General features: G+C 35.6%; 1 protein-coding gene across 7 annotated transcripts in view; it reads right to left on the bottom strand.

Annotated features, from left to right (window-relative positions):
• MLLT10 (MLLT10 histone lysine methyltransferase DOT1L cofactor) overlaps positions 1-13050 on the bottom strand; it is a 129730-nt gene that overhangs the window by 78525 nt on the left and 38155 nt on the right. For 3 of the 7 annotated variants that reach the window (XM_065666545.1, XM_065666546.1, XM_065666549.1), the window contains 4 exons: positions 9998-10101; positions 7451-7544; positions 6811-6882; positions 5498-5593 (listed from right to left, as the gene is read on the bottom strand). The exons of 1 other annotated variant lie outside the window; for it this stretch is intronic. In XM_065666545.1, coding sequence (XP_065522617.1) covers positions 5498-5593; positions 6811-6882; positions 7451-7544; positions 9998-10101 — 366 coding nt within the window. The remainder of the gene's footprint in view (positions 1-5497; positions 5594-6810; positions 6883-7450; positions 7545-9997; positions 10102-13050) is intronic. 3 more of the 7 variants (XM_065666547.1, XM_065666551.1, XM_065666548.1) reach the window with 2 other exon arrangements.

Below are 13050 nucleotides of genomic sequence, written 5' to 3'. Positions count from 1 at the left end.
ACTTCATGCACAGGTTCTGCTGGGGTTGGATTTTGACTTAGATTTCTCTCACAGTGCAAAATAGAAGACCAAAATGTCTACTTTGAGGGAAAAAGGACAACTAACACAGTGTCACAAAATCCTACAGCTTAAAGGGTAGATTTTAGGTATACTCAAGGGTGGTGCATTTGTCATTTTGATTTCAAAGTAATTAAATAATCCCAGGTGCCAAGCTTAATACAATTATGAGGCGTTTGTTATGTCAAGGTTAGCATTACTCTTTTTTTCCATAATATATCATAGAATCGTTAGGGTTGGAAAGGACCTTAAGATCATATAGTGCCAACCCCACTGCCCTGGGCAGAGATGCCTCACACTAGACCATGTTGCCCAAGGCTCTGTCCAACATGGCCTTGAACACCGCCAGGGATGGAGCACTTACACTTCTTTGGGCAATCTGTTCCAGTGCTTCAAATATTATGACGATGTAATAACACAATGACAAGTTACTGTAAGGTTACAAGGTAGTCAAATCAGTAGTTCCATGATAAGCATGATAGTCTAAACAGAAGTTCCTACTTTTCCTCTTACTAAAATAAAATATGTGTGCTGTATTCTTTGTCAAGCTGACACAGAATACAGCACAAGTTAACACAGAACTTCAGCAGGCAACAAATCAAACAAGATGCCTTCTCTGCTCTTAATCATGCAGACTTCAAAGATATCTATTATGGAATATACTCAGAGTAGCTTTGTAATGACATTTTATTTACACAGACACACTCTGCCAGTCCTCCCAAGTAATCAGACTTTCAACACACAAAAACTCAGCCTTATGAAACAAAACCAGGTTCTGCAGCTCATCAATAGATATTAAAGACCATCTGTATATACACTGATCTTCATATAGTATATACTTATTGACCCATTTTTAAATGTGTTTTACAGGCATTCTTCTTTCCCTTTAATAGAACAGAAATTGAAAGAAGTCAACATGGACAAGCATCACCATCCATACCACACCATTCTCATTTGAATAATATTGATCTGGCATTAGATCACTTTTCTTCTAGGTATCTTTACTATTCTTACAATTTTGCTTTATACCACAAGAACAGTTGAGGATTAAGCAGTCAAATCTATTAAACTGATTAACAAAAACTTTTAAAACTTATAAAAATGCAGTGTCATGCTGCATTACTGAGATCAGTCTGGCACTCCTCCACCCCCATTCCCCCCCAAAAAAGCTACACAAAACCCACAATGTTCAAATAACAGCATTAAGTTTATGAAATGAGGCAATTAACAGAGGAATGACAGAACTGCCTTTGCAACACTTTGCTTTATACTGTGCTATAAATTGATTCTTCAGGAGTAAACCAAAAAATTTTATTTTTTTTTCTTTTTCCCCAAGGAGAATAAAGGAAACCATTGCTTATGTAGCTGAATGGTAACTCAAGAACTAAAGTATGCCCCTGGTTTTGCCACAGAATCTTACGTGATGCATGGCAGGTCAATTTTATCTTTTCACAGTCAGTTATTCATACAGGGAGACATCATAATGAACACTTGATCTGAGTGTTTAGGACTTGATTTGTAACAGCCCACACAGAGCATTAAAATACATTAAAAAGCATCTAGTGCTTTTCTCCCAAATGAAATTCATAGTCTTGACATATGAATGTAGGGTCCTTCACAACATATTGGGAAAGTTTATGCAGTTCACAAGTTTTACCTTCTCACACACTTAACAAACTCACAGTTACAGTGGAACACACTGTATGTCATGCAGTGCCTCAAACTCTTCCTAGACGTTCAAGTTTCTCCCCTCAAAATTAGGGGAGGTGTAATGTTCCTTGAAGAACAGGATAAGCAGCAAGATCATGCCCATAATGCATTCCCTTCATCCAGTAACTCAGTGTTTAGAACACTTGTCCTGGCTCCTGCATATAAGGTTCTCCTCTGACACCCTCCAACTTCTGTAATAGTGCCCTGGAGCTCCTCGTCGCTATTTTGTTCTTTTTTCCGCTCTTTGGTCACCACTTCTTACATATTTGAAGTCTTCAGTTACAAGTCCCTTTTTGTTTAATTTGCATCATATTAGCCATCATAGCAGGGAGTTTTAAATTCCCACTTCCTGCTCAGCCCAGACCAAAGCTGAAAGACCTTCAGTAGAAAAGGAATTTGTTAATTCAGCTGCTACGTAATAGTTACTTACTATGCAGTAAATTCACGTTTTTCAGAAGTCGTCAACATATATGCTAATAAGCTTGCCTAATTTTCACCTAAGTGGCAAGAAAGACTTCCTTTACACAAAGGTCAGTCACAGACCTGGTTCCTTCTTTAGTCCCTTCCAAAGATAAGGTTGCCACGAACACCAGTAAAGCAAGGTATTCTTCTACAGCCTCATGATGGTCTCAAGTTTTTCCCCTAAAAGCTTGAAGTAAACACCTGGACCCTGAAAAAAGGGGTATTATAATGGAATGACAAGCAACATACTACCAACCCTACTTCTGAGGCACACAGACATACCTTTAACTAACTTCTAAATAACTGCTCTGCCATAGAAAGTAGCAATACTTAGTGCAACAGTAAACAGAATATAACTAAGCTATTTATTCTGTAGCTTCTAATTCCTCATTAAAATTAAATCATACCAAAGGTTTAGGTCTTTTTGTATTATTCTACCCGTATATTTTACTATCAAGTTTGTGAGCACAGTGTCTAGAAGAGACGAAGTACATCATTTGAAGGAAAACACATACTTTCAACTCAGTGTCTATTTACAGAAATGACAGCTATCCATATCAGCATTTCCAGACCAACCTCTTCTTAATGAAGAGTAAGATTTTATAAGCATATGGACAGCTTCTGAGGTACGTGCAATAAAAAAGGTTCCAGTCCTCAACTCATATGGCTTCTGCTTGGCAAAAGAGAAAGATTTAAGAATGCCTGAAGTTCAGATTATACAGAATTCCAAAGAACAAAGATGAAAGATAAAAGTAGAAAATATAGTGCTCCTGGGGGAAAAAGGAGGAGACACACAACAACACAGACAGGGGACAGACAGAAATAAGGATACAACACACGAGATACCGCTGTATCTGGGGAAAAAGATACACATTTTTACTGTAACGTGACAACAATCTAGATTCCAATCAGATTTACGTAAGAAGAAAATACAGTAAGTCATCCTAACCTTACTACCCCAAGATACAGTGTATATTTGATATATTGTATCAAATAACATATCATATGCCAAAGGTAGTTAAATTTATCAAGCGAATGTGCCTCCGCACCACACAGAATTCACTGACCGAGGAGTAGTACTTTGCAAAGCAAAGGCCACTCTTTAACTATGGAATATGTAAGGTTAAAAACACCAAACAAAAAGCCTATAGCCACAGAAAGTTATGTGAACAGCAGCTTTAGGAAACTGCAACTTTCTTCACATTTCGGTGGTTTTAGCTAGAATAGTGTTTTGTTATTACACAGCATACAAATCAAATTAAACTTGGTAAGTGAACATGCTGTAAGGTACCATGTGAATCAACGAATGTTAAGTAATAGTGTTTCAAACTGCATTGCTTCACTTAGTATTACAGATGGAATCACAGAATAGTTAGGGTTGCAAAGGACCTTAATATCATGTAGCTCCAACCCTCCTGCCATGGGCAGGAACACCTCACCCTACACCATGCCACCCCAGACTCAAATCAGATAATGAGATCTTTCAGATTGCCATGTTTCAGTTCATGAAAGGTAGAAGAAACTTTCATATCCAATTTCTAGCAAACTTCAAGGCACAGAAAAAGGCCAGGACTTGCAAAGGCAAGCCACAACATTAACTATTTCTAGAAAATCCACATCAAAACACTTCCAGAGCAGGACAAGCTGAGCAGCAAGCAGAAGATAACAGCTGATACATTGGCTCAACACACTGTTACAAAGTCCCTCCAAGTATGCCCTGAAGATTTCCAGGTATTACCACCTGAAGAAGCATAGTATCTCAAAAGCACTTTAAAAAAACAAACAAACACAACAATAAAACCACACCATGCAACAAAACAGCAACAGGTTTTTTGCACTACACAGACATACTAAACTGAAATTGAGCCTCATGCTCACACCTCAAGGTTTCTTCAAATTCAACTTCAAAGTTTTGTCAATGAGAGTAAAAATCCATGCATGTATTTGGACAAAACATGACCTGAAATATGACACTGGTGAAAAACTAAGCACATTAAGTCAAAATACAGCAAATATTTGGTAAGGTTTTTGGTAAGGTAATTCTGTAGTCTGTAATTCAAGATTGTTTTTTTTCTACCAGTGTGTTACTAAGAAAAAAAAGATATGCCAAACCCCCACACTTTTCTAATCTTAGTAATAAATTTAGGTTTAGAGGTACAACCACAAGACAATGCACTCTCTTCTGCACTGCCAAATGAAGACGGAACTAATCACCTACACCATTAACCAGATATAATTATCCAAGAACACTGGAGATACAACATCCATCCAAAGTGGAAATAAGCTTAAAAAGCAAATCAAATATTAATGAGATTAAGGGTCTGAAGACTGACATTTGTTATGCAATTTCCTGTCACTATAAATAGAGCTCCTTCATACAATACCCATTTGGTCAGTACATTTTCTGACTTCAAATTTTATGTAATGATTTTGAATAATGCAAAACTAAGTCTACCCACACCCGCAGAAAAGTCTATTAAATCAGTTGTATGGGATATATGCTGGTGACCAGTTTTGCATGTATTCTTAAAGGGCTAAAAAAGAGCCAAAGCAAATTTGCATTATGGTGCCACTATCTGTTATCAGTGGGGTTTATATGACAAATTTCCAATAGACAACTATTAAAATAGCGGTAATAAAAACATGAAGGAATAATCATTATAAATTTAAAGTTAGTTTTTTTAAATGTGAGTTAAATTGTTAAAAGAATACACCATTGACAGAAATCAGCATTATGTTCTTCGTACCCTCACAGGAAGATTCCCAGGTGAATGACAAGATATTTGCCATCACAGTGGGTTTGACCACTAGTACCAGTACGATATGTCAACAAGAGATGTCAGTTCTTTGGTGAAGAGAAAAAGAAATAACAGGTTCAAGCATACAAAATCAGACACACCTGTTTAGCAGCACACTTGCTAAATTGTCTACCCCTGTTTTTCTTTCCTGCCTAATCACACTACCCAAAAAATCTCTAATGGAAAAGTAAAGCAAAGGAAGCTGCACAGAAACAGCCTTCCCAATAGATACATTTCAGTGTGTATCCCAAAACGGATGATAAACAGGAATAGGAAGGTGCATGTACAAATGCACCTGAAGATGTTTCCTCACTGGACACTAGTACCTCTAGTTTACCACCTGTGTTATTTATTATTCAGTGCTTCAGACACAAGATTTCTTTCAAGCTTTTCAGCAAAAATTAAGTTTATCAGAAAATGCTACTATTAAGCAGATGTGCCACATAATTAGCAACGACAAATCCACTTACTTTTTTCTCCTTCTCATGATGTTTATCCTGAGAGTGAGAGGAAGAATCACTTAAACTTTGATCATATGACCTATTAGATCCCCGTTTGCTCTTTTTCTAAAAAGAGAAAATATATTTATGGATAGAGAAAAGGAACCATTTGAATAAATAAAAAGTATAAAGCATTTCAACTGATAAGATGCTTTACTGCTTGAAGAAGAAAAACTCAAGTTACTGAAAAACTCACAAATTCGGAACAATTAACAAGACAACCCAAAGTATACCAGGAAAAAAAGCCTACCCTTGTATCAACTTTTACACCTCCACAAATTGGCAAGATATGCTTTCCGCAAAGAAAAGAATCACTTTTTAAAGGTTAAAAGACACCAGACACATTTTCAAATGTGCATAACATAAAACAGAGAAGATGCTGCTCAGATGAGTATTCACATGAAGCCACACTGCCACATGCCTGAAATGCATTGTAAGGTGGCATTTTTATGGCTTCATGATTTATTATTCAAGTGACCCAACTGAAGTATTTTCAATAAAATGGTTTAAAAAATAGGATACAGAATGTTACAGTAATGTATGCATTTAAAGGTGGCAGACATAATTGCCTGTATTACTGTCATGTTTAAGAGCCTAGTCTGGGACTGCAAAAACTTCGTGCTATGCCAGTGTTTGAATGTTATTTTATTATAACTGAGGTAGCATTACAAAGACACTTCAGGTCAGTGCTTTGCCAAACAATGTTTTCAGTGGTGTAGCAGATATATGCCACCCACCATCTTCTGTAGTAAATACTAAACACCTGCATCAACAGTCACAGTAATCCTAGAAGAAACACTAAAACACTTTAAACTATCTTGTCAGTCTTTACTGTTCTTAACTCTATAGCTTTCTAATGGGAAGCTAACTAATTACATGTCAAATACAGTTATGTCTTCATCATTAAACTTGCTTTTTAAATACACATATATGCATATTAGCTCAGGATAATTAAAAACCTTAGCTTAGTAAGGGCCCCAGAAAGCCCTGACTTATTTTCATTATGAAGCAAATTCATCAATATTCACAAGAGCACAAGCTTATCTTCTAGAAAGCTAAAATGGTGCATCGGCCCCGTGTTTTTACCTCAATGCAACCTACTCAGAAGTCACCCAAGTATTCACCTTTTTTAGCAGTGAAACAAGTAATCAGCAAGTTTAACTACACTTACAGCAGTATCTGTACTTAAGTTGATAAACTAAAATTTTCATAATTCAATATTCATAAGTAACATTTTTAAAATATCACTAAGTCCTTCAAGGCCACACACGCACAACACATACACAGAAACAGATTCCCAGAATTATCAAACTGGTAAGAAGCGACAGGAAAGACTTCAGAAGTCGATCCAAAACCTATTGAAATAGCAGAAATTTCAAAGATTTTTGTTTGCTTAAAAAAAAAAAAAAAAATCAAACCTCAAGTCACTTCCCTGAGGTTTTATTTCATTGTTTCAAAGAACTTACAGGCAAGAAATATCTAACTGGCTACACGGTGAGCATTAGAACAAGAGGAAAAGCACTTTTTTCTTTCAGCAGCAAAAAGAAATGGAGGGCTTCTTTAGTCTCTAATGTACAGGATAGCAAGTAATATATTCGATATTATTCTAAAATGAACTAAATTCCTAGAAGCAAACTAATTAAACAGCAGAAAAAACATTACAGGAACTCAAGGGAAAAAAAAAGGCAACACTAAATGTGCATGCTATTTCTGGCAGAGGGGAATGACCCACACATCTAGAAAGTAACCACTTAGAAAAACATTTTCAGCTAGTACTTCTGTAACTGTGATTAAAAACACTGTTTTAATGAGACACAATCTACTTTCTGAGCTACAGGAAAATACTATTTCTAGTATTAATAGCAATTCAGAGAGGAAAAGTCAGCGACCTTTTTTTTTTTGTAGAATTTAACAAATACGTACCAGTTTACTAAAATGGTATTTACAGTAGCCACAGTATTGGACGTTATCTGCACCATTGCCTTCTTCTTCACAAAGAAGTCCTGCAAACTGTGCACTAAAAATAAACCAAACAACATTCAAGGAAAGTAATTTTACATCAGCTTGCACCACAGTATCACAGCTGATAATGTACAGATACTTTTATCTGCATTTAATAGAAGAGACTTCCACACAAGTGACATGCAAGCAGCACATAACCAACCTTTGTAGTCCACTGAAAAATATGTATAGCTTATACTTTGGCCTAATGCTTTTTTCATAGTCTTTAAGCCACTTACACAAGCTTACAGCTTGAAAATCTACATTTACTATGCAGCTACTCCCACAAATGAATAAACCAAGCAATCTACAATGATACTTAGCTCAAATTGAAGCCAAAAATTATCTATAGAAAGAACAGTTTTTAACAAAACATACTGTAGATCCAGAGACATTTTTCTGAAGGTACATACATCCCTCTCTGCTCTGCCACGAAAACAACCTTTACTAGGACTTCAATGACATAATAAATAATATTTATCGGTTTAAAAGACTGTGGCAAGTTAATTCTTTTAAAAAAGAATGAGACATACAAGTTTCCTTGCCTAGGCTAGTTATTACCTTACTCTACTACATTTTTTCAATCAGATTTGTTTTTCACCATTTGCAATGTTGATTTCTTTTCTTGTCAAAACCAAATTAAGACATTGAAAAACCAACTATTCAGTTTCATTTTCCATGTAATTTTCATTAGCATGATAATGCAATGTTACAGTCAAAATTATGCATGGAAGTATTTAAATGAAAGAACAACATATAAGGCAGCTTATTTTCACTGGTTTTTAAAATCACTTTCCCCTTATTTATACTTTATGTTCCTGGGCAATCCAGAAATACTGCTTCCCAAATACATGTACACCTACAGCAGGTGTCAACTCAAGAAAACATTTAAGAGGATATCTTTAAGTGATTTATCACCATACAAAAACAGATGTACTCAAGCTCATTCTTCCTTAGACATTAGTTTTGTTTTAGCCCAAAACTGATACACCTGACCCTGGGTCTCTGCCTTCTGTAGTTCTCACATTTTTCTTTCATTTTTTAAATATTAAAGAAGCCTCTCAGTATCCTCAGTCACAGTAGTCTCTGCCCAGGTATAACTTTATAGTACAAACCTCAGGGGTTTAGAATCAAAAAAATCCTAAGAATTGGCAATATAGCTTCATTTTTAACCTAGTTCTCATGGACTTTATGGCATTCACTAAAAACAGGGTTTTGAAATCAACAAAAAAATTGAAAAGGACTCCTGTATGCATCCAAGTGTTTGAAAGAAAAGAGACTGTCATCCAAAAACTTGGATGTATACATTTATTTCACATCCAACTAACCTCTTTACACAGTACACATGCTTTGAGGAACACAATCCATTTGCACCATAAAAAGAATCTTGACATTGATACATCCAATGAAAAATTAGATGCTTATGAAAGAGTAAAGCCTGCCAGATAGTCAGGTAATTGAAAGAAGAGTTCCCAAGAAATCAGTGCCTAAACTACACAATTATATCCTTTAAGATATGCACAAGACTTTCCAACTATCACTTGATGGCACTGAAGAAAATACATTTAAGTAATTTAAGTAGGTGTGCAAATATCATTTCCCTGACTGAGCTGGTCAAGAAGCAGCATACTGAAGCACTCATAAAACAGACGGGTAAATCCACAGATTATGTAGCTAGACAGTCTGTGTAAATCTGTTATCTATCTACTGCAAAATAGCTTCAGCTGAATTTGTAAAAACAAATAATGCCTGCAGATTTTGGTGTGAAACTCCTTTTGCTTCCTTTTACCTGTTGACATGTGACTTAAACTATTATCCAGCCTCTTTTAGAAGTCCATAAAGTGAGACAAGCATCTGCTGAATGCAAGCAAGCCTAAACATCTTAAAGTAGAATCAATCAGGTAGCAGACACAACTGTTTCTTCAACAGCTACACACGAAACCTAAATCAATAGTTCAGGATAGATGTGTACCATTTAGATAAAACCAGTAAGGTGAAATGCCCCCAAATGTTTGGAAATATGTACAAGAAGGGGTGAGTCTAGTGCATGTTTATGTATAACTCAGTAATTTTTCCCCACTGGGGAATCTGGTAAATCACCAGAAGTAAGTATCAAACCAGCAGGCATACAATCTCAAACATTCCCACATCCTATAAAACACCATCTAAGAAAAATAACTTAAGGAAAAAACCAAACCACTAAACCTTATTCACAGGAGGACATAGCATTGAACACAACCCAAAGGAATATTATCAGAAAGCTTTTGCAGCTCACAAGAACTGTCTATGCTGCCCCTACTATATTGCTAGTAAAAATTCTGTATTATAATAAAATTAGGTATTTCTACACAGCCCACTTTATTACATTTCTTTACTCAGAAATAACATAAATAAAGAGTTTACTCATTACATTGTGTGCACTGATTCTTCCTGGAACATCAGAGATGTTAAATAATAAAATATACTTACCACGTTACATGAAAAGCTTGTCGACATCCATGTTTATTACATGTCATACAAGCACCAGTGGCTGCTTTACTTTCTCTGCCTTGTTCATCACAAATATAGCATGTCTATCAAAGAGAAAATACTTAACATGATAAGAAGCATACAAATAAATTGTGTTACAGATTCTTGGGTGAGAAGTATTCGATTTTGCAGCTAAGCTTATTAAGAACTTCTTTTAAAAGTCTAACTATTTACGTTTGCAGGAGATCACCCAGTAGGCACTTTGGATTCGTGCAACACTTTACCAACTCTAAAGCAGTACAAATACTAATTTACATAAGTTCTAGCACTAAGCTTCAAAATTTTCCTTGCTTTCAAGTTTGTGTTTATGCCCTCTTAGGTCACAATAATTTTCACATTCATTTTACATTACCTGTATTGATGGCATTCAGAAACATCAAATTAAACTGAGTGCCCAATGGTACAAGATACCATATGGTATACACGCATACATCTACAAAATTACATACAGAAAAACTGCTAACAAAATTTTATTCATACATTTGGTGTAAAGTCTCAAAGCATGCTTCAATAGTCACATGATGCTCAGCTATTTTAATTAAATAAGTTGTTTAACAGAACTCTGTTTTAATTTCATCATGATTTGGACAGCCTCATAAATATCTTAGAAACCAATCAAGCAAAAATCTCCTGTAAACAAAGCTTAAATTAGTGTATCAAGCCCGTTTCAACCTCAAAAACAAGGCAGAAGGAAAACAGCCTGTCTAGTACCTGAGAACCTTATCACAGCATTTCTGTCCATTTATTAATTTGTTTTACTGGGATAGTGCAGCAATTTGTAATATTTTCAAAAAGTTGTCAGTAAAATTGAAGTTAAAAAAAAGACAAAAAGAATACACTTTTTTTTTTTATATTTTTTTTTTTTACCATGAGGCAAATAAATGTGGATACATGCTGTATGGAAGCTCACTATTGTACCAGACATCACTACAAACTCTCACCAGCATTTCAGGGAGATACATCAGACAAAGCTAAACCTCTTCCCATTTTTTACTGTCCTAATTACTGAAATGCCATTTAGAGAGATTTTATCATATCACGTTTATGTGTAAAATTTAACAGTTTAAGAGTAGATTCTTAATGAAAGTATCCTCCAGCACTGGGCCAGTCAAGTGTCTGTTTACAAATGAAAGAGAACCTTGCTGAGGTAACAAATACCAACAACACACTGCCACCTCTGTAGATATCCCATTACAAGATCTTAGATGAGAAAAGACAAACTTCTTTCCCTCCTCCCCCACAAAAAATAGTCTACATTTAAACTGTAACTGATTTATTGCAATTGTATCACAACCTCCCTTCTGTGAGGCAAACAATAAATAGAATAAATAAAAAAACATCAATCATAGGAGGCAGAAAACACAGTTTAAGAAAAATGGACCATGATACCACTGAAATAAAAATATCAAAAGAATATAACACAAAACCACTATTACTTAGAAAGCCATGAAAATGAGTGAAATTCTGAGATCAGAACAACCTTTTACAGAGGTATTTAGAACAACATTTAACATGAACTGTCAGCTAACTAAAGCATTTCTGTTAACATGCTGGGCTCTGGGGTAGGTGAGTCATTCTTGTACAGTTTCCACAAGACTTCTAAAAAGCATTCAACCCAATAGCTAATGTATCCCAAAATCATACCCTAACATTTGAAGGATCAGAAAGGGGATAATCCTACTTAATTCTTTCCCTTGCTCCCTTTTTACATCAAGGCAGTGCATACAGATAATTCAGTTGTTTGACAGGGTCTGAGACTGGCTGCTTTTTAGCTTTCCATAACATGACCTGACACATTTCAGATTTTAGGAACAAACAAGGTCATGATCTATCAACCTCATCTGAGTAACTATATTAAGTGCAAGTAACTTCAAAAGTAAGGTACCTCTATAAACAGAGAGTTCAACAGACCCCATAAAACTCAAGCTCCAGTTACAGTCCTGTTTTTTCAGAATTCTGCCTTAAGATTTGTAATTTTTTCCCCACTGAACTCAGAAAGAAAAGCAACATAAGCATTCCAGTTAGTAAGCAAGTAGTTCCTGATTCTCAACACTACATACTACTTGTGTTTCTGGACCCCTTCAACCAATTTACAGTAAAATGACTTATTTTTTTCTGAAAATGATAATAAACTACCAGCTACATTATGAACAAGTTTAAACACAACATGGTGGACTGCCTACCCATTTTAACAAGCTCAGTGAACTTCTATTCTTCCTGCCATAGTCATGATAAGTACAAAACCTGATTCCTAACCCTCCATATGAAACAGGGCCAAAGAATGTTCATCTTCCTGTTCCAACATGGATGGTAAGTTCCCTCTAAAGCTGAGCTTCTCATACTTCTACCTCCTCTTAGACAAGAAGCCTGAGAACCTTTGTCTGTCTTTCACAAAGCAGGAAAATTAAGATTTTCATGCATTTGCAAATCCATGCAATTGCTTACACCCCCTCTGAAACCTCTGGAATGTGGAAGTGCAAAACTGTGTGTCCCACTACCTAAAGCAGAGCTATTCTTCAGACCTCTTACGGAAAGAGAGTACCTTAAGACTTCTCCCAAACTCACTGGAAAATACGCAAATCATTACACAAAGCTTTTGACTCAGCAAGGAAATTTTACCCAAAAAAGGCAACAAATATCTTAGTTTCTTTAAAGTCAAAATACGTATTTTGCAATACTGCCTTTATGTTCCTGTCAGTATTTTTCCTTCGAAGATTCAAAATGTAAACCTTCTTTCCAAAAGCATTGGCAGAAGGGAACACAGGAAAAGAAATACCTTACAAAACAAAAAAGTACTCTGAGAAATTGTTTACTCATTAACAGCTACCCAACAGCATTCCCCACTTACAGAATCAAATCTAGGAGTTGTACGTAAACTCCTCATTGTTGCAGTAAGTACTGAAATATGTCTAACAGCTGCCTTTGATACTAGGCAGATCAAGAAACTCCAAATGCACTTATTCTTTAATCAGTTCTTAGAAGAGGTTCCTAAA

The sequence above is a fragment of the Lathamus discolor genome, chromosome 2, assembly GCF_037157495.1.
Source record: "Lathamus discolor isolate bLatDis1 chromosome 2, bLatDis1.hap1, whole genome shotgun sequence".
Taxonomy (NCBI): Eukaryota; Metazoa; Chordata; class Aves; order Psittaciformes; family Psittacidae; genus Lathamus; species Lathamus discolor.
Note: the sequence above shows the minus strand (reverse complement) of the source record. Positions and strands in the feature narration are given on the sequence as shown.